Source organism: Larimichthys crocea, chromosome XXI, assembly GCF_000972845.2.
Source record: "Larimichthys crocea isolate SSNF chromosome XXI, L_crocea_2.0, whole genome shotgun sequence".
Classification (NCBI taxonomy): Eukaryota; Metazoa; Chordata; class Actinopteri; family Sciaenidae; genus Larimichthys; species Larimichthys crocea.
Window position 1 is genome coordinate 6,495,729 of NC_040031.1, and position 22,960 is coordinate 6,518,688.

Sequence of the window (22,960 nt, forward strand, 5' to 3'; positions counted from 1 at the left end):
ACCATAATACATCCAAACAGCACTGAGGACAGCAGCTGACCAACCAAAATAACAACTTACTTGACCAGAGCTACACTCATGCCCTCAGCATGTGAAATAGCGCATGAAAATGTGTCTCAGTGTTGCTATGGCTACTGACTCTTCACATCAAAAGCATAGAGACCGAGACAGTCAAAACTCATATATGCATAAGTCAATATATTAGCTACATCTATACAGTTTTCTTTACTGACTGCATGAAATATTTTGCAAAGTTCCTGCACTGACAGATCAACACTTGATGTTAAACAGAGGACACGATTGAAGAGAATAGGATCACGCTTCCCAAATGTCCTTAAGGCATGAAGAAGTGTGCGTGTTTGTGTGTGTCCTCATGCTATCATGAGCAGTTCTTCCTGCTGTGGCTGCATTTCCTCTAGTGATGACGTCAGAGCTCTGCTGCAGTCAAAGGGAGAGCTGGGATTCCTGAGAAAACTAAAAATCATTCACTCTGGTGCTGCACAGCACATTCCTGTGTGTGTGTGTGTGTGTGTGTGTGTGTGTGTGTGTGTGTGTGTGTGTGTGTGTGTGTGTGTGTGTGTGTGTGTTCCTGGATTTGAATGATAATAGAGGCACTGACCCTGAGAGATGCTTTACTGCTGTGACTCTTTTTCCCCACTCAGAAACTATCTCCTTTTGTGAACCCAGCACCCCCCTCCTCTCGGTCTCTCTCATGTGTCCCATGAGTTACAGCTCTCAGACGCTGTGCTGTATCGGCAGAGAGCCCATAAAACAGGAGCACGCGGTGCACACTAAAACACTAGCGCGCACGCACACACACAGCAGCAACATCAGCAGCCACCTCAGAAATAAGCAGCTTTTAGTGATGAATCAAAAAAGTTAACCATTTGGGATAAAGAGATGGAACCTCCGCCTTTCTCCTTTAATCATTCCATCAGCTGTTCCATTAAAAATAAAGCTAGGGCTGCACCAAAGTATTGTTTTTTTGTTTGTTTTTTTTAATTGTCAATTAATCTGCTAATAATTGTCTAGATAAATCAAATAATAATTTTGTCTATAAAATGTAAGAAAATAGTGAAAAATGAAATATGAAATATGATGTAAAACAGAGAATCTCAGAGGCATCTATTTCATGTTTTTGAATGAAACATTCCATTTTCATTTTTGATAATCAACAATTATACAAATAGCTGCAATAAAAAGCAAAAACACAAGACAGAAAAAAAGAAGTACGAGAAAGAGATCAAATGGCACCTGAAAAAGAAAAATGTTTTGCAGTAACAGAGTGCACTCCATGGGTTGTAAAAGGCCAAAAGGTCACTGGACTGATGGATTATTCACTCTGTACAAAGGCTGCCATTACAGCTTCTGATCTCACAGAAGTAGCAAATTGGGTTTGCTGAATTTTTTGGCATCATTATTCATTACAAAACCAACATAAGTTGTTGATTGTAGGGCCTGTTTTTATAAATCTGCTAAGAACAAAAGAATTAACGTAGGAATTCTGGCCAGGTCACACAAGAGCAGTGTGAATAGTGTAAATAGTATGGTCATGCCTATTAGAGTAACTCTATAAACTCCATAATCCAAAGATCAGGTGTTGTATTTATAATCTGAGTGTACTGCAGACCACCATTAAAGAAGGTTACATCACAATACAGAGAAAAGGCTGAAAGCTTGTTGGTAAACCATCAGCCAGTAGAAATCAGGCAAAATCCAAATGGGCGAGCGTGCTGGCAGTATTAAAAGATTTATGCTGAAATACTTTCACAAACCAGTACAGCACTGCACAAACGCAAGGCCAGAGATTTGGAGGAAAGTAGCACAGGCTCAATCTACAATTCAGGCCAGATGGGGGAAAAACACAAAGACTCATTGCTGGACTCACTGTCTCAAGTATGACATCTCCCTGTGATCTGATTGTATCCTCATACATAGTCATGACAGCAGATTTGACCTGGCAGCAGACTCAAAGCACTGACCCATTCTCTGATGAAGTGGCAACACAGGAAAAGCAAACAGAAGAAACAGTTTGTCTTGGCTGGACCACTGATGCAGGAACACCTGTGATCCAGGTGGTTTTTCTGTAAACTGGCAACAACACTCCCCAGCGTCATCAGAATAGCAAACTGAACCTGCCCTCCTTCCTCTCTCTGTGAATAACAGACTCCTTGATGTTCCCAGCTGAGATAAAATAAGTCGAGCTGGCTAACATAGTGCTAATTCTCTTTAGTCTGGCCAAGTGTCAGAAGTCAGTGCCACAGAGACGAGCAGCGAGCACAGGTTGTTGGTTTGTGACCAGTCATGCTCATCTAACCTAATCTCATTGAGGGCTGTCTGCTTTCGCTTCACGTGCCAAGCCACATCTCAGGTGTTTCAGGCATGGGCGGCATTGTGCTTCATAGCCTTAAGTGCTAACAACAGAGCGAGTGGCAGTGAAAACTCCGAATGCATCACAATTACCCTTCCCCTGCCATCTGGGATGTGCTGCACACAGTAAATGAGCGCACATTTTCATTCATGTATTTTTCTTGGAAAACAGTCCAAGGGGAGTTTCCAGCAGGTCTGCTGAAGCAAAGGCATTGTTTTGTGTAATTTAAAAGTCATTCATTCACTGTATTCACACTGGAAATGCAATGATACTCTCGTAAATAAAACTCTGCAAGCAAACCGATATTATCTTAATGACAAGGCATCCCAAGTGAAATAGCCAAATTGACTAAATATGTAAATTAATTTAATCTATACTATGACACTAAACTAGAAAAAGTAAATCAAGTACAATTGATTTGCTCATTTAGTGAACAAAATTGCTTCTGTGTGCATTTTCACTACGGACTGAGAAAAAATTAAGATTTACAAATTAAAAGGAATTGCCAATGTCACTTAAAATAATAAAACAATCCTTTTTTTGGAATTTTACAATGACAGAATGAAATTTTTAAAAATTCATCACATAAACAAAAATTTAGTTTTACATTTATGTCCTGTAAGGCAATCCTGTGACAAAATGCAGCTGTGTGAACTGTCTAAGTGTGCTGCAGCATTACAAAACTGTACCAAAGTCAAGGTCACTGGCCCACCCATCTATTTGATAATGGATAAGGTACAGCGGGGCAGACAGCAATGGGGGGATGAGCACAGAGCTTCTCCCCTGATCTGAGGACAGCCTGCCAAGGCTAGCTGAGCTGACGGCAACTAAAGCCGAGGCTCCCCACATGTGCTAATCTCCCAGATTTAAATGGGAACACAGCACACAGCGTAGAGCACAGAGCAGGGCAAGCTTGTCTGATCCATGACCGTATGTCTGAGCACACACACAAGCACATAGCCTCTACAAGTATGGGCACGCGTATACATGCAGAGTGTGTGAAAACATAGTCAAACATTCATTCACAGGGCAGATAAACAGAAACAAGTCAGATAAAGACAAAGTTGTATGCATGGAAAGCGTTGGAGGATGATGATGAACTTCAGATTGCAGCCACTTAAAGAGCAGGAGAGAGAAATAAATGAGAGCATCAGAGAGAGTGAGATAGAGAGAGAGCATTCCTTTTCATTCTTCAGGAGGGCAGACTGGGAACCAGCAAGAAGCAGGGAAACCATGACAACCAGACAACCAACCTTGGCAACCAACCCAGCGTTCTCACAGTCAGAGCCAGACATGCGGCTCAGCAAGGGTTAATCTGAGCTGGGTGAGAGAGAGGAGAGAGGAGAGAAAACCAGGCTGATTACGCCTACTGCTGTGTGCACAGACGTTTAATATATACTGTACGTCTTAAATGTTGACAAAGACCAAAAGACATGGCAGCCGACTTAGTGACCAGCTGACTGACTGACTGGCAGCATAAAAAGTGCACAAAGAGTAGGGGCTGGTACAGGGATGTCTAGAAGCAAATCACCATTTGTATTTTATTGAAACAACTGTGTGAAGTCATATATAAAATGTGACAATTTGGAGCGCCGGCGAAAAGAGAAATGGTGTTGTTCTGCTTGCATTCTCTGTGCTGCGCTGGAAAACTATCACAATGAAATTTGAAATAGCATGAGGCGATAACACATTACACGGGCACCTCGGTGATAGGGTGTGCGTGTAGTGTGTCTTGGTATAAATGAGGGAAAATGGACCCTAGAACCATGTCATCCTAACCAGATTCTCCACGCTGTATGACACGGCAGAGAGATACTGACGGTGGATGCACAGTGTTAGGATGAAACCCAAATAGGATGCGATGGGGCCTGTCCAAAAGAATACACACAAAAATACACACACTCATTCATTGCCCACACACACACTGTTCCAGCAATCCCTCACTTATTCAATGACCTCCCATCTAAAGATTGAGCCCTTTCCTCCTCTGGGGGTCAGCAATAGAGAGATGAAAATAAGGGAGGAGGGGAGAGTAATAAAGAGAATGATCAATACTTTGCCTTAATTAATAACCTCCACTGCAGTCCGAACGTTCAAGACTGCTTCATGCTCTCTCAGTTCAAGGTTTTTTTTTTCCTCCTCCTTCTCCTTGCCTACATCCTTCCTTCTCTCTCCTCCACCCCCCCAGTTCTCCACATCTTTCCTCATCATTAATCTCTGAAAATCGTTGGCTACATACATTCCTCCCAATCGATGCAATTCCACCGAGGTCTTGTCTGATTTACCACATGGCTGGATCCCTGTATGAATCTTGACTGGCTAGGGGAAAAGGAACAGAGCGGCGAGAGAGACGGAGTGAGGCAGATGAGAGGACAGGAGCACAAAATGACAGAGACCATCATGATTATATAACCTCAGTCAAAGCCACAGACAGTCAAAAGACTGCGGGGTGTTCCAGTTCAGTTTACTTGAGGCATAGTTTCTGTTTGTGCACGTTCATGTCAAAAAATGGACATATGCATCAGCTGAGGTACAGACATTCCTGCCATTTAGGATACATTTCAGGGCTGATGGAGCCGGGCTTTGGCTTTAGCCAAACAGTCAAACAGCTGAGGCCATTCAGGTTTGGCGTCCTGCTCCACAGTTCTGATCCAGCTTGCTAACACAGGGTGCTACCCAGCTGGGAGCAACACGGCCCAGCCATTGGGTCAGAGCTTTTCTGACTTAAATCTATGAACTGTCCCACAGAAATATGGGTCTATCGAAGCAGCCTTTCATTTATTTCCCTCACTCACCAATTTTAAGGTCAAAGCTGACAACTTTTTTTCTGGGTAATCTTGTGAACACGGGGGAGATAGACACCTGTGTTTGAGCTCAACATGAGTATCAAGATTGTTTTAGCGGCACAGAGGCTACAGATCACAGAGAATATGAGCACCTGCACTGCTCACAAGCAACGCACACGTATATGCACACAAATGCATTTGGTTTCTGTGGATTTGCCAAGTGGTTTTTCATTGACAGCATCGACTGAGCATTCCCTTCTCACTTGTCATCATCAGGAATATCATGTGCTGCGAAACAGTATGGATCTCTTCCACCAGGACAGGAAATCTTTGGGAGAGCCCATTGATCTGAATCAACCACCCCCAGCTCACCAGCTATCAATCAACGTCGAATTAACGGTTTTACGTTACCGGGCAATGTACCAGACTCTTAGAGCATTCTAGTTAAATTGTGCATGTGTAAATAAATGAAAAGAAAGACAAATGAGAGTGTTTCTTTCACTCTCCCATGCACAGACACAAACCAAACACTGCAACAGTGAAACTCACAGTAAGAGTTACAAACTGGCTGGCCCTTTGCTGACATGGAGACAACAAAAACAGCTGGATGTTGGCTTAAATGCCTTGTAAGCCCTGTGAACACAGAACAAGAACTCTCCAGCAGATAGACAGGAACAGAGAGTGGCAAACAGAGAAAGAGAGAGCAAGACAAGCAACATCACAGACAGCTTTTTGTCAGATGAACAGTCAATATGAAAGCCCCTGAAGCACAGATGATTTCACTCTCTAAACGTCAATCAAAGAATCAAGGAGCCTCCACATCAGCCTCCAACTCTTACTCTGTCAATATCCAAGTCTCGCAAAAAACAGGGACTTACACTGGATTAACAAGGCAGTGTTTTCCAGACAATAGGCCTCTATTCCACTAATCAACAGCCTTCAGGAACAGAGTAAAAGGCGAAGCGTGGCAGTGTTTTCCGACGCATTAGTGGAACAGAGCGGTGATTCAGCTGGTCTTAAGTCACAGCATGGCAAAAACACAAATCCACAATCTTCAGCTTGTCAAACAAAGCGTTAAGATTCTGAAACACAAGAAGGCTGTTGCTACAAACCCTACTGCGATGGAGACACTCGAAGGGAGCTATAAATGTGATATCAGTTGACAAGTTGCCGTTGCATTATGGCATCAATTAGAAGCTTGTGAGGCTAATATAGAACAAGACACAACCAAACAGACATCACACGGAGGCTAATTCAGTGTTTGATAAAAGATAAAAAAGTTCATTGGAAATTTCATAGTGACAGGAGTTATAAGGAAACTGCTAGGACTCAGCTGCTGAAGCGTTCATACATAGATACAATGCCTTTGCCAGGTTTTGCCACTGAAGCGCAATGTCTGTCTTTTGCTTGAAAATGGCCTCCATGCTTCTGTGGCTTCTGCCCCAATCAGTAGGCAGCCATGCAGACACTCCATATCTATAGACCCTATCAGGCCCCAATGCACACCTGACAAAAGAGGGAATCGCCCAAAGATTTTCAAAAACCAGAGAGAAAGCAATAAAACTGAAGGGAAGCAAGAGCAGATGTGAGAGATACGGGGCATATCAAACAGACAGACAAGTCTGGTGCTCACTGAGCGCATACTTTTTCAGTATCTTCTGACTAGAAGAAAAACTGTAAAAAAAATAATAATAAATCCTACTGTTTATACTGCGACACTGCAGCAGGCAAGAAGTCAGCAGTCTTACTACCTGCTACCATTGGGCCACGTGAGTGCGTGAGTGAAAGCCATGGAGACTTTGGCTGTGTAGGGGATTAGATCAGGAAGCCAAACCAGAACCACTGAGGTGGCCATGTGTGTGTGTGTTTGTGTATGTGTCTCTCTCAGGACAAGGCCTAATCACTTAATGAACACAGAACAGCACCACTTCTCTGAGCAGGACAGCCAGATCAACCAGAGGCCTTCCGCTTTCTCTCCTCTAATAATACCAGCCAACCACAGCCTGGGAAAGCTCACAAGGGATTTAACCCACTGGACGGTCCCGACTGCCACTCATGATCGAGCCCAGCTTATTGGGCGCTCACAGTTGCCAAGCCAACCCTTTCCTTGGGCCTGGGAAAGAGATCTGACAGATTAACGAATGGTTAATGGGCGAATGGGATATTATGCACTGTCATTAATCTAAAATAGGTTTGGCGTGGAACAGCAACACAGACGCCAGTAACCAAATGATTTTTCTAACACTGAACACACACACACACACACACACACAAATATATTATACTGGGCCCGGTTATTGCCGCACATTTAAAGCCTGAAAATGTAATTGGAAAAAACCAGGCCCAAAGGATTCAAAGTGAATGAATATCATTTAATTAGAAAATTCTCTTTAAGTAAAACATCGTTGAAATTCTCCAAATTGAAAGCTGCGTGAGTGGCCACGTTGTTTGACACAAGTCATGATCCACGCTGATCTGTAGCTTACTGTGCCTCCATGGGTATGACATCTGAGGCTTGCGAGAAAAATGCATCCGAACATACCTCATCACTCACGTAAATACATCCTGAGCCATGGATGATCTCAGAGAAAACATATCATTAAACGTCTGTACCCAGCAGACCATAGTGCCAGCTCTATACTACTATAAACAGCCATTAGACACTCCTGAGAGCTATCTGGAAGAAAGTCTGGCTGTAAGTGTAACTGTAAACACAAACGATTAAATATGAGTAGCAAGTAAAAGAGAGACTAGCCATGGTGTTTTTAATGCTGCATTTGTTGTTATTCGGCTATGAAAGAACCAACTCATCTCCAGTGTTGAATCATACAGTCATCTTACTGCAGATCTTGTATCATCATCAAACTCACTGTTCATTCAACATCCTGTGCTGTCCTACAGTCAAAGAGGGGCATCAGCTAATGAGGACACACATACACCTGACACCATTAATGAACGCTGGGGACTTGCCAGGTGAATGAAGTGACCAGGAGAATATTTCAAGAAAGCATACTGTCTGAGAGAACACACAAAACATTTACACGCACACACGGCTTCTCAGCATGACCAGCTGGACCGGGTAGGCGAAGTAACGCCTATTGTAGCCGTTTTAGACAACAGATGGGAGGAAAATCTCTCGGCATAGAGGAGAAGAGAGGAGGGGAAAAGTCTCTGACTCTCTCTTTGCGCTCTTAAAAGGTGGCAAGCTTACACAGGGCATGCTGCATCACTCCTGCCATCGCTGCCTTATACACAGGGGCTGTGCCTGCCTCTCCTTTCACATGGCTCCACTGGCTGCATGTAGTTGACCGCAGAGGCTGAACTACTGTACAGTGCAAACAGGCCATACCAACACACAGGCATCACCTTACATAGCATCGTCCTCTTTTTTTTTTTTACCACTAATTGTAACATGTGCAACTTTACCAAACTGCAGTGTCATTGCTGTCTCTGCTGTAATAAAGCATGTGTTCATTATTCAAGAAGCCCAGTTTACATCCCCCTGGGGTATATGAATAAATATCAGTGTAGCTCTATATTTCCCAGCTCATGGTGTAATCTGTCAAGGTGGGACCCTCTATTCCACATCGGGAGGAAAACCCACGTATTGCAGTGAGAGCCTATAGGAGGAACGCCTGCCTCCCTGCCTCCCTTCTTGCCTGCCTGCGGACTAAGAATAGATCAATGTATCAGGCAAATCGGGATTAACAGCGCTGTGCTCCAATCACAGCACACACGCACACACACACACACACACACACACACACACGCACACACAAACGGGATACTCAGGACATAAAAAAGTTCATTTTCATAGCCCATCACACTGTCAACATCTTTGACGTCGGACGGTTTCCACGTTGCTTTTCTCCTGGATACACACACACACACACACACACACACACACACACACACACACCCAGTCCAATGCCAACGCACAAACCAGCAAACCAATGTAAACCAACATCACCTAAATCCCACCGCTCTCGTCCCACAGTGTGAACAATGATTATGTCAGCTCAGCGAATAAATAACACAAAAAAAAAAAGAAAAATCCCCACACAAGGTTTGGCAGGTGTTTGTAACTAAGCGGTTAGTTATTTATCACCTGCAGACACCCAGCCGGCCAAATTTCAACTCGCTGCGGAGCGCTCTGAAAATAAATTGTGCAATTAAAGGGGGACGCAGCGAGCAAGCTGTCCCAACTAACCTGTCTGTCCTTTCCCGAGCGTCTTCTCCAAACGGTAAGGTCCCACGTAATTGGCATGTTGGGCACCGCTGTTGTCTTTACCGGACGAGGACATGTCGAATCTGTGTGGGAAATTATGACACTTTATAATAAAGCGCAAGACAATTAAAACACTCCTTGCTGGAGGTCCAAGCCGCTGCTGTCTTTTCTTTTACTCCACAGCCTCTTCTCTTCCTCTCTCTCTCTCTCTCTCTGCCGCTTTTCTGTCTCTTTTTTTTTTGCCCTCCCTCACTCGCTGTTTGAGGAGGTGAGGTTCTCTCTTTCTCTCCTCCTGTTCTCTCCTATCGCTGCAGACGAGCCGCAAGTGCCTTGAATATCATTGTCGGTGGAAGCTGCGCTGCCGCTGTGCGTCTGAGGGAGGTGCTGCGGAGCCGTCAGGGGGGGTTATGACTGACAGTGGATTCAGCCAATCAAAGACCCGGATACCCTCTAACGTTGCCGCCCTGTTTCCTGTTGCTGGAGCAACTTTAGCTTTTTTTTTTTCCCCCAGAAAAGTTGCAGGTTGTGATCAGGAGAGTTTGAACACCACATAAATTAAAAAAAAAAAAAAAAAAAAAGAATACATAATTTAATTCAAGACGTGTGCAAACAGGATACTCAGGCCAAACAAAAGCAACACAAAGGGATAAGGACCGTTAGAGCAGAAAAAAACATGACTATATAATAATTTTAAAAAAGACTGTAAAGGCCATAAAGGCAAGTTGATAAATACACAAATAAATAAGAGAGCAGTAAAAAAAAGTCCAATGCTGCAAGTTTTGCAATGCTGTCGGACAATCGTGGTGAAATCGTTGGGCTCTTACTGACCCCTTCACACACTGCTCTCTGTACAATGTGTTAGTACCCTCTATATCACCTCCAAATTCCCATGACGTCCACTGCAACCAGTACTCCAGCTGAAATAGCACTTCATTTGTGGTTTAATTTGTGGTCATTTAAAACATTATTCATGAATATACATCATGTGGGCTTGGTTTGAAATTAAATAACAAAACCCATGAGGCAAGATTTTGACACAGGGTCCCTGCACTTTAGTGGCGCAAATTCCCCAACAAATTTAAATGATTAATCAAATTAACAAAAGCAATTGGCATGCAGTGAACCTGGAGCGTTTGGCTCCCCTGGGTTGTCCACTTTGTCCAGTTGGTAATCCAGCCTTGGGGAGAATAAAGACTGAACTAAACTGAAGTGTTGAAGAAAAACCACCATTATGCGGTGTGGTGCGGTGTTACGGTGCAACATTTACACTTTTTGCAATTGCAACAAAGTATTGTACAACAGCATCTCATCTTTGTTTTTCTGTGTGCTTTCCCAATGCTCTTTTTTCTTACCCTTCTTTCTCTCTCTCTCTCTCTCTCTCTCTCTCTCACACACACACACACACATATACAACCGCATGGTGTGTGTGTGTGTGTGTGTGTGTGTGTGTGTGTGTGTGTGTGCAGCAGGTGGAGAGTGTGTTGGCTCTCTGATTCATTTCACACCCCACTGGTCTGAGACCTGTGACTGTGGCTCTGGCCTCTGTCTGTTCCTCACACCCTGAGAGGGTACAAGTGTCAAGGGACACATGCAGGAGTAACACACACACACACACACACACACATACACACACAGATATTCATGTGCACACACAAACACGCTATATGACCTCTAAATATTCTTTAATACAATACAAGGATGAGGCAGCTGCTGAAATATTAAACAGAAAGATTTACGTCAACACCACATCATTGGTTATAACCAAAGAAAGATTCCCAGGACTTTCTCTAAGAAATACTCTACTGAATTATCATCATTGTATTTCAATAATTTATTGAATAGAAAGTAGTGTATGTAGTGTATCATCTAATTTCCATTCAACTTCCCACTGCGCACAAGACAAAACACCATATTGCTTAAATATGACACAACTGCATGGTGTTGTAAACTTAACCAGGCAGTTACAAGCCAAGTGAGGAAATGAAATTATATTTAAGGCATAAATCCTGTAGGTAGAAGAGAAATATTCACATCTAAAAATGTCTTATTCACTATGCAAGTGATGTAAGAGAGGAAATGCATTGCCGCACTTCACAAGAACATTTCCTTCCTCCTCACTTTTCATTCCTGAAGCGAAGTTTACAAACTGCACATGCCCCAGTTTAGTGCCTTTGAGGTCTGTGTTGAGCATGTGTGCCATTTCCCCTGATGCCCTTCATCACACTGGGAGCTGAGCTTGTGCAAGGAGGTGTGACCCAAAGTGTCACCCACGTGACTGCATGGTGCCAGGTGGACCGGGCATGTGATGTCAGCGCCAGGTGCCAGGTGGGCACCATCTCAATAATGCATCATGCCCAGCGCTGGCACTGGCAGGCACACCACTTTGAAGTGTTCCAGAAACATCTGTAGCTTGAGTTTTTAATCACCTTGCCTGTACCTCCCTGTGTCCCATCAATCCTTCTCCACTCCTTCACAGCCTACATCCCTCTCTCCCTCTTCCCTGCAAAGACTTTAATGAGAAGTCTTCTTAGTTTGTGTTTGAGCTTGGGTGTTAAGTGTGCGCACATTGCCATGTGTGTATGTGCGTATTTACATCCGTAACCCACAGAACCTCCATGCTGCAAAATTCAATCAGCAGGATAAACAAAATTCAAAACAGCTCCTTGTATTGTGGATGTTGTGTAATATTCAGCAAGGCGAGAATTATCAAAGAGTCCTGTTAGATAACACAAATTTACTACCGGCCAAATAGCAATCGCCTGCAACTGCAGGCTCCGGGACTCCACAGGATGCGCATACTAATAGTCCATTCCCAAACAAACGATCCAACCAAACAATGTTGTAATGAAAGGAAATCATGGGATATCGTGTACAGTGCAAAACCTTTTTGATAGAAAGTATTATCAAGTTTATCTTTTAACAAAAATCTGTTTGCTAGAGAGGGAGATGAAAGATGAGGGGGGAAAAAAACGGAGTTTACTGAAAAAGTGGAACATATTTGATGTGTGGCAAGAGTCCAATAACCTCTGGTCGCGAGAAGGAGCACAGACTGCATAATAGCTCCACCACACTACCACATAATGAATAGCTTTGTAGCAGTCTGACCAATTCAACAGGGGGGCGTAAACACATTACCTTGAACTAAATATGTGTGGGTTAAATTCCCAAACTGGTAGTATTGTAATGCTCAACCCAGGAACAACTGCTACACACACAAACACATACATGTGAACTCACAGCCCTTCAGGGTTGTACAAACTGTTTATTGCCAACTAGCCGCATGCTGGAAGCTGTTGGCTGTTATTGGATTGGCTAGCATGGTGTGCGTGATTAATTAATGTGTCATCCACATACAGAGGAGACTATTAGTGTTCATCTGCAAACATTTAGAAAGCTGGAAAGGAGATGAATGAATATAAAAGGGCAACGAAGGTTGATTTCGGGATGAGCAGACCTTTGTAGGACAAATATAAGAGTGGTCTGTTGGCTTTTTGAGCTTGAGAGCAGCACACAGGCTAATGAGAGGAAAGGGGTGGATAAAATTATAAGAGAGGAGAAAGGCCTCAGGGACAGAAACAGTGACAGCAAAGGAGAGAAAGTGAACAAATCTCAGGTGGTGCTCTTCTTTAAGATACAGTAGTGACCCTCCTGCTACAGACACAAGGAAGGACTGGGGTAGGTCAAAAAGGGCACACCCATGGGAAACAATTGGACAGGTTACTCTTTCCATAATGTCTCTGAGATGTCTGTCAGAGGAGCATGGTAGACAGAAAGGCTATTATTTCCATCCCTCACAAGCAGGTTTGTGTGCATAAGTGTAAGTGAATGCAAGTCTTGTCTGCAAAGCTGTTCTCAAGGCAATAAAGGGTGAATCATAAATAGAAAGGGTAACCAAATCCCTATACTCAACAAAGATGCAGCTTTAAGGGCAACACGACAGGATGGGTCCATGTGCACAGCAGTTATGTGTATTGTGGTCACATGTATGTGGGATAAATACCTCGTAATTAAACAGACACTGGAGGACACTAGTGCAAGGAGTATGGGACTCTTCAGCCCCAGCCACTTTTATATGTAAATGAGTTAGATGAGACATACACACACACACACAAATGTACACATTCACACACAACTACATATGTTTCACCATCCAGTGTGTTCGTGTACCATGATCAGCAGTCGACTGGTGTTCATTTTAAATGTCACTATAGTTCACTAGTTGTACACTGACATGCCCATGAGTGAAGCACTGAAGGGAATACTCACCAGAGGGAATAAGCCTCTCTCACTCTCTCTCTCTCTCTCTCTCACACACACACACACACACACACAGATTCATAGTCACACAGCTGCAGCTCCACTGCCCCCTGCTGGTTACAAAAATGCACATTCTCTCACTCATCCTCAATCCCCAAACACTCAACCTCCCCCCAAGGGGACATCCATAATGCTCTAATAATAGAATATAGAAACACTGACTGTTCCTATGCAATTATGGCAATAAATACTTTTATCTAGATTTTGTCAGACAGGATCTCAGCAGAGCAATAGAGGTTCTATCTTGGGTTTCCTCACATCATACGCTCTCACACATCTCACCTCTCTCTCCTGACATCATGAAATCACAACCACAGTCATCTGACCCACTTTACTTCTGTTTCTTCTCTGTGCTGCTGCAGCCTTCGAGCCCCAAACAGCTCTCTTAACAGCTAAGTATGTTCAAGAATAAAGGTGGAATAATCTGTTTCATTGATAGAACCCTGAAAATGAGCTTTCTTCTTTTCTACAATTAAGCAGTTGACAGAGCAAGAGGTGGACATTGGAGCTGTGATTAACGTGGTTAGCTGTGAAACAATACAGTAAAAGCAGTTTTAGTTGCATGCACATGGTTACCTACAAACACACACACACATACAGAGAGAAGCACACTAAGCAAACATTTCCTCTTTAATCATAGCTTTTTGCCATTGCAAAGAACATAATTGCAGTATAAGAAGCAAACTGTTAGTAATCATGTAGAGGGTTTGGCTGTGACATTGGATAATTAGGTTGGCTATGTGCGTCTCACTAATCACAGGGACATTTAATGGCAGCGTGGGGTGAAGGACTAAAACAACTACATTCATTTGTAATAAATTCACTGATCACTCATTCAGCATGCACGATCCTTGTTGTCTCCCCGGCTCATTATCAGCTTGAGTTTAGAGAAGCACAACACATATTTGAGTGCAGGAACACCTATTCTGTGATCACTCTATGATGTAAGCTTAATTATATCAGCAGCATTCTCTGCTGACATTTTTTACTTCACACTTTTTCAATTTAAGCCCCAGTAAATCTCCTAATGGACCATCCACCATTCCTACTTTACACCCTGTTATGTATATTTTGTTGACAAAAGAAAACACATCCCTGTTTAAAAGCACTCACCATTTGCCAATACACATTTAGTCACTAAGAGCGGTTGCTTGTGGGGCTGACTACATGGGTGACCTTTTTCTGTTGTACACCCTTGAAAATGACTCACACACATACTAAAGCAAGCTTTCCTCTCTAGCCAATTCGAAATCTGCTTCTGGCAATGTCACTCACGCTCGCCTTTAGAACCTTGCTATGTGCACCAGATCTAATGGACATAAAGGAAAACATATGGCACATCATGTATCATTTACATTATAAACCCCCCCACTCCCCAAGCCAGATCACGAACATTGTAGCAGCTAAGTGAGTCATCTTCATTATATTCATTCCACAAATCTCTATTTGGAAGCTCACACATGCCAAAGAAACACAGTAATGTATAGAACAATAACATAAAATGTTAACTCAAAGGTTCGTCACCAAAAGGGAGGTGGTGAAGGAGTTAGAGGATATGAAATGCAACATTTACAGATATCCAAAGAGATGTTTCTCAGGGGCAGTAAACCTGCCTTGTAATTGCTAAAGGCATAATACAGACGAGATATTTTCTAAAGGGAGAGAGGAGATGAAGGCTGGTTGTGAGCTTCCAATGCTGCTCGGGGCTCGTTCATATGACTGATATGAGATAGTCAACAAAGGTTTGCCTCAAGATTATTCCTGGTATTTGCTTCAAAACACAAAGCAAATCAGTGACTCATGTGGAGACTGCAATTGCTTCAATTGTGCCAATAGCATCCTTAGGTGTATGTTCTTTTGAGTTTTAGTCTAAAGGTCAAATAAATAAATCAGTAGGTCTACATCTTTGTGGGGGTGACATATGTAAATTAGGACTAGCTGAACAATGTATAACCTTAATTTAATTGTCAAGGCAGTAGACCTCTCAGATATTTAATCAACTTGTGCCAAAAACACCAAGGATGTCCTTTATTTACAGTATATGTCATGACCTGATGATGCTGAATTTCAGGGAAAAGATTCAGGACAAATACAATAACTCATGCAGTGTTATATATATTATAACATACTTTCATGGGTTGTAGACTGGTTGCCTTTTAGCTTTTTTGCATTGGGTTATTCAATACCAGTTATAGTTCTTTATTTTACAGTCAGTGTAAGCTGAACAGACATACTATAAGTACAATTAGTGTTAACTGCAAATTCACGTGCTGTGCTCACGTGTAGTGTGTGCGTTCATGTGCACGAGTGGGTTCTCCCGTGAACACGATCATGGATGTGTGCATGTGTCTGAAAGTGTCCCACTGAACGACACCATCATGGCCAAGGTCACATCACCTCTTTGTGACCGCAGCAGTAAAAGTTATTGGACGAGAGGAAATTCACATGCAGCTCCTTCACCACCCCCCAAACGTTTCTATGTTCTTCATTGGCTTTAATAGCCTGCAGGTCAGGCTGCAGAGTTCAAGTGGTCCACAGCTCTACAGAGAGCACTAAAACCCCATTAATCATCAGATAAACAGCGGTACCCTTTTATCAAATGACTGATGGCTTCTGGATGTCTGCTATTGTGCTGTTGAAGTGAACAAAATGAGGGTTTGTAGATGCGCTGACAGAGAGCAAACCACCATTTGTACACCTTTGTGTGCAGAATATGGCAAAAACCTTTACTGTATTTATGTCTTCACACGCTGTGTTTTATCCCATTTACAGTCCACAAAGGACATGGTTATATTAGCAGAAGGTACATCCAAATACAGATCTGAACTAAATGGCTTAAATTACTCCTCCCTAGACCTTTGGCATTACTCATCAGTTAAAGTAACTGCATTGTAGTTGTCACAGTATGATGACAGCATAAACTTGCCTTTGCATAATGTCTAGTAAATTACTCTTTCTTTAAGAGATTCTCAAGTACCTAACAATTCAAAACCGATGTTGCTTGACTTCCGGATAATAACAATTTGTGCTGCAACATTTATGGAGACCACTCAGACGACACAAACAGCAATATAGCATTATCCTGTTTGAACAACAGCTTCAAAGTCATACTGTAGTAACTTGCAGAGGCTTTTGTCTTTGTCTCAGAGGGAGGGATGGAGTAGGATGAGGGTGGAGACTGGAGGTGGGGTGAACAGAGAGAGATGGATGGAGAATAGGAAGGAGGCGACAGACGTGGGCGATGCAGGGGTGGCTCAGGCTGTCGGGGACGAGCGACAGTGGCAGATGCATTACCAGCGACATCTCCATCCCTGCTGATACTGGACTCTCCCTCTGTCACACACACACACATGCATACATGCACAGACACATGCATCGGAGTTGATTGAAGCCAGCGGTTTGGCCCCACACCAGGCACAGGGGGTAATGACTGTCACCCTTTTTTCCCCATCAGCCCCCTGCTTTAATCAACACACATACACATACACATGGTAACACATGTACACACAGACACATATACACATAGATGTTCTATTTTCTCTCCTGCTCTCTGAAATGTCAGGCTGGCAGGGGGTTGTGTGGGGTTCCTCCGGAGAGCAATAAAAGCTGATTGGAGTTAAAACAGTTGGTCAGGCCTCCCCGCCCCAGCATCTGTTGGATTACAGTCAGCCAACCTGTCATCTGTGAAATGAAGGCTAGTATGGGAGAAGAGGGGAAAGGGCACGGGAGGGGACAGACAGACAGACCAAGAGAGAGAGAAGAGAGTGATGTGTCAGACAGGGAGAAGAGGGGAGGAGCATGCAGATCCGTTTAGTAAAAGGTTATTGTGTAAATTAATAGGACATGCTGTAAAGAATTTGTTCATTTGTGCACATTTATCTGAAGGAAAACAAGCATAGATGAGCAGGAATGGGTGAGGGGTCGGATGGAGGGAAGGACAGACACACCTGACCTTTAGATGAATCATTTCATCTCTCCGTCCTCATGTATCACTGCCTCTGAGCACTGGGGGTGAGGAGCAATCCCTTTGACCCCCACCCACACCCCTTCCGTTTACCTCTCCATCTCATCCCTCTCTCCTGGTCGGTTTCTCCGTCACCCACGGCTGAACCCACCCACCGCCTCCACCTGCTATGCCCCCCCTCCCTGAGGGAATCATTTTCACTCAAACAACTTCAATTAACCTTACCCCTTCAGGCACGCAAACACGCATGCGCACATGTGCACACACACACACACCCATACACATCGAGTAGACCATGCCTGTACATGCACCCCCCCCTCCTATATCAATCACAGGTGTTAAGGTCACTGGACTGGGAGACGGAGGCTTCGCAGAGCCTCTCCAGTGACATGCAAAGCCTGCCGCAGTCTACAACACAGTGTATACACTGCCCTTAAACAAATAACAGCAACACTGCCATAAATCTTTTGTAATAATTAGAGTTGGAACAGCCAAAGGAAATGTATTTTATTTCACGCTTGAAGAAATTGTTTCTGCTTCTGGATTAACTTCTGGAGGTCATGAGCTGAGTCACCTCAAGGTTAGAGGAGACTTACATGTTCAAAGAAACTGAGGAAAAAAAGAAAATCCTGCTGTGTTGAGTAGTTTCTCTGTGCCAATTTTTAGAATTACGTCCACTGCCCCTCTGACACTGAAATTGCAAGAATTAATCAAACACTGCCGCGCTGTCCTTGAATCTTAAAAGAGACAAATGAAATAAGGAAAGTATAATTAGAGGTCCACTTTGATACAACACTTGGATCATTGTCTCTGAAGCCAGTTGGCGGGACTAATCTGATTCATCCGTGCACACAGTTTGGCAAATTCACTGGTATAAAGCAAATCTGGAACTGAAAGATTGGTGGGCTTCCCAGTAGCACAGCAGTAAACGGCTCACAGAGTCTTTGGTTTGCCATTAAAAAAGAAGCTCCTGCTTGTGCGTATCTACGTGCTGGCAAGCACACACAAACGTGCACCTGCAGGTGTGTACTTGCACACGTGTGAATGCATATTTGAGTGTGCAAAAACCAAAGAGGAGGGGGAGGTTAAATCCACACAGCTGTTCTTGAAATCAGACTTGGCTGGCTTGTGAATGCCTGCAGGCAGAAAACTCAAATCTACCCTTCCACTCATTTTCATCATCATTTAGCTGCTCTATAACAATGCCAGGCTGCTGTTCAGACAGTGAAGTCCAAAAACTAACAAGAGCCAACATTGTAACTGAAGTGTTTTTATATCCTGTAATGATGGGAGAAGGGATGTCTTCATCCATAATAGTACGCTCAGAGAGTAATGATAAACCATAATGATTTAAAACGTCTATTTATTCAGCTGGTTTGCTTCACTCATGCTTATAGTTTCAATCATAACTTTAAAACTACGCAGATGAGAATACAGCCTGCATGACCATGGCTTCAATTAGCACCTGATAAGGACAGAGGGACTAGGACTGATCCCACATGTGATTATAATAACATGCCCTATGAAAGGATTACTTCCGCAGGCAAAAAACAAAGTACACTCAATTAAATATACTTGTATAACACAAATAAATGTATGCGCAGACACACAACCTTTAAGTACTAAAACACCCCCAATCACTCTACAACTGCTACATCCTTCTCTGCACCCAGCAGTGCTCTCCCTGGGCTTATCAGCGCATAATTGCTGTTGATTGGTGTATTATTGCTCTGGTTAATCTGCCTGTGGGTGGCTAATAAAGGAGCTCCATCAGGGATGTTATCAATCGTAGACAGAAGGTGTGCATGGAGCGAAACTGGAAGCCAGGAACAAGGAAGGAGAGGGAGGGCTTGGAGCGGTGAAGGATAGGGGGGAAAGATATGAAGGAAATGAAGGTGAGAAGTGACTGTGGGATGAAAGGGAAAGAGGAATAAGAGTTTTTGATTCATGTTGAAAGGCAGGGAAGGACAAATTAGAGAGGGAGGGGAAAAAAAAGGAGAAATCAGACAGGATTGTGGGTTTAATATGTTTGTGGCTCAGGATGTGTCCGTCTGAGGTGAAGTAAGGTATGTCAGGTGGCTGTTGTTCTGACAGAGTTGTGAGAGTGATCTCACTCCCTGGAGAATCTTTTTATGATTGATGTGGCCTTGTTCCTCAGCCTCAGTTCTATTTCTAAACAGAGGCTGAAGGAAGAGGAGGAGGAGGAGGAGGCTGTGGCGATGTGATTAGATTGCTCTCTATTACGCGGCAGACTGAGACAGGTAGGATATCACCCACAGCAGACACACCTCGGTCCCAATGCCCTGTGCAATAACAGCGTGTTGGCAACTGACCCTGTGGTGTGAGAGGGGAAGCTAACATGACAAACTAGTGTTTCTTTATTCCACTGGGGGGTGAACAGTGATTGAATTGGCACACGCTCCAGAGACTATTGAAAGAAATGGTGGGGGATGGAGACAAAAAAACGAGTAATTCAGTAGCAAGGACATGAGGAAGTTGCTTAGAAAGTTTGGAGTACATTGCTGCAGGCAAACCGAGGACATTAAACAATGATAGATGAAGTTTCATCTCTCTCCAGCAGTGTTAGTCATAGTGTCATAGCCATACAGCACCTAAACACATTTTAGTGAAGTGTTCATTATTTTTCAAGTCAGGGCCCATGTGATGAATGTTGTTTAAACTAAAGAGCTGTGAATGCCATTTAAGGGGAATCTGCCTGGGGATTTACCTTTGATTCAATAATGAGATACAGTATAGATGTTGCAGTACCCTGCTCTAAAATCTCAAAACAGTGGGTAAGTCGATTTTCTTCAGCTTTGATCCACAAAGATAACCTAAAAGCCTCCTGGGGAGTCAGCAACTACTACTGTGGACCCTTGGTCAGTAAGTGAAGGCCTGAACTTTACACAGTGTATACTGTATGTATAAGCTGTGCATTGATTCATTCAGCATTAATGTTTAAACACAACATACTACATAATTATAAATTACTAACTGAATCTATTTATTTCATGCTGTGACTAAGGGTTTCAGTGGAATGGAAAGACTTTGTGAGATTGATTCATCTTTTTGATGCACTCTACAGAATATTGACAACCTTCACTATCAGGTAAGGCTTCATGTTGTCCAGGTAGAAACTAGTGCTCAAATTAGAATTCAAGTCCATGTGGCAATGTTACCAGAGTAGAAAAGAGCCTGGAGGTTTTCTACTGCCTTTATGATAGCACCTCCTGTTGGTGAGCTGCTTGAAGTGAGCCAGTGGTTGATGAGACATGGACATAGAAAAGGAAATTTATGTAAACAAAAATCAACAAGAGGTTGGAGCAGGTGAGAATTAGTAGTAGTGGTAAAACTCAGTAAAGTCAGAATGAGGGATGCAAAAAGGTATAAAACTATTGTATACAACTTTCATTTACTCCATTATTAAACTCATACTCTTCTATTTTGATTCCACAGACTTTTTTTCTTAGTCACATCTATTGGAATACATCATCATTTCTTCATCTGATCTGAAGTCTTCTATAATAATCTCAAATCTCAGAACTAAGAGCCATTTTACCAAACAAATCAAAACAACACGACACACAGTTCAGTCAGCCAGCTCACATGGAACGGATTATTTTTATGAATGCAGTAAATGTGCAGTGATGACCTCATCACTCCTAAATGATATACGCAGCTGAGTCAGCAAGAATTGGGGAGTGGCAATACTAATTTCCTGACTATATACTCAGAGCCCACGGGTGGGTGGGTGGAGGTGGAGCTTAACAGCAGCAAGTGACTACAGTAGCAACAGCAGAGCTTTCAGGTGAGCAGTGCCGAAGCAGATGTGACAGAGGAAAAGAAATGCAAACTAAACTGGTGAAGTGCATTGTATGAGGTTTGTCATGTGAGAGTAGCCGTGGACTGTCTGAACTACCTTACAAAGGTTCAGCACTTACTTGTAAAACTAGTTTCCTAAAATGTTGGTCTATTCAATAAAGGCTTGGCTTGTTTGGAAAGCAAAGGAATCTGTTTTATTTTCACATGGTCTGTACAACATCTGATCATTTACAGCTTTTTCCAAAAGGAGACTATGTAGCAGGATATGAAATCAACATTCAAAAATAGAAGGCATCACACTATTACTAGGTTACTAGTTGAAAATTATCAAATTTATTCAAAAATACAATATAAGAGATACATTATATTTGTATTTATTTGATAGACCTTTTAAATTGGCAGTCACCAATCAGTCACCGTTTCTGGAGTTCATCATATTATTGCCATTATGGGACATTAGTTAATTATATGTCATGATAAAGAAAACATTTTCTTTATCATGATTGACATTATGATAGAAATTTAATGAAACATAGGTATAATATGTAGATCTACAGATATTTAAGACAAAGCAACACAGAGGTAAGTTTAATCTATAATTAATGTGTATTCATCTAAGTGCAAAGTAAATGATTTTGCATCCATTTATGAATTTAAAACTGAAGGCTGTTTTTTACTCCACACCTGTGTGCACATCAGTTTGCATGATGGAAATACTAATCTACTTAGATTTGCTTCTCGAAGGATTTAAAACCAAAAACATCTGGTGTGAACACAAAGCTAGTGCCTCATTACAACATTTGATTATTAAAACAGACTGGTAAAGTATTAAATTCTTATTAATTTTAAATTTGATTTTACACTTCTCACCTGTTGACAAAATGGTTACAGGCAACGTTTTGCTGTTTCCAACATCATGAATATTAAACTAATCATAAAGATGATTTGTACTGTTTTTGGATTTGCTTTGACTAAATAAAATATTTCTTGTCGTGAATCATGACCTACCAGTCTATTTGCTCAAATACAAAGAATACAAAATGTTCTTTTTTCAAATAGTGGACAACTCAATAGGGACAATTTTAAAATCACATAACTTCACGTAAGCATAGTCTGGATAATCTGAGCACGAAATTTTGGTCCCAGTGTTGGGCAAATGTGTGTGTGTGTTTGTTAAAAAAAACTGAAAAAGATATGTTGTAACTCATATGCAACCTCTATGTCTTCTGTCAGCTCCCAGAATTCCCCAGATAGGTAACACAAAAGGCTTAGTCAAACTGGCTTTTCATTGTAATAACATAAACCAGACAGGAGGGGGCGCTAAAACGTTGTTGTGGGAGGATGATAATAGCATCTTTTCAGATTTCGTCACATTACATGCACCCTAAAGTGTTACATCAACAGCCAGATGAAATAGCACACATACAATTAAAAACTTAATTGCTTTAACGTTTTTTTATTTATTTATGTAG

General features: G+C 42.5%; 1 protein-coding gene across 4 annotated transcripts in view; it reads right to left on the minus strand.

Moving 5' to 3' along the window:
- brsk2a (BR serine/threonine kinase 2a) overlaps positions 1-9,775 on the minus strand; it is a 158,781-nt gene extending 149,006 nt beyond the window's left edge. For all 4 annotated transcript variants that reach the window (XM_027272573.1, XM_027272571.1, XM_019278603.2 and 1 more), the window contains exon 1: positions 9,368-9,775. In XM_027272573.1, coding sequence (XP_027128374.1) covers positions 9,368-9,461 — 94 coding nt within the window. In that variant the 5' untranslated portion in view covers positions 9,462-9,775. The remainder of the gene's footprint in view (positions 1-9,367) is intronic.
- Positions 9,776-22,960: the final 13,185 nt, after the last annotated feature.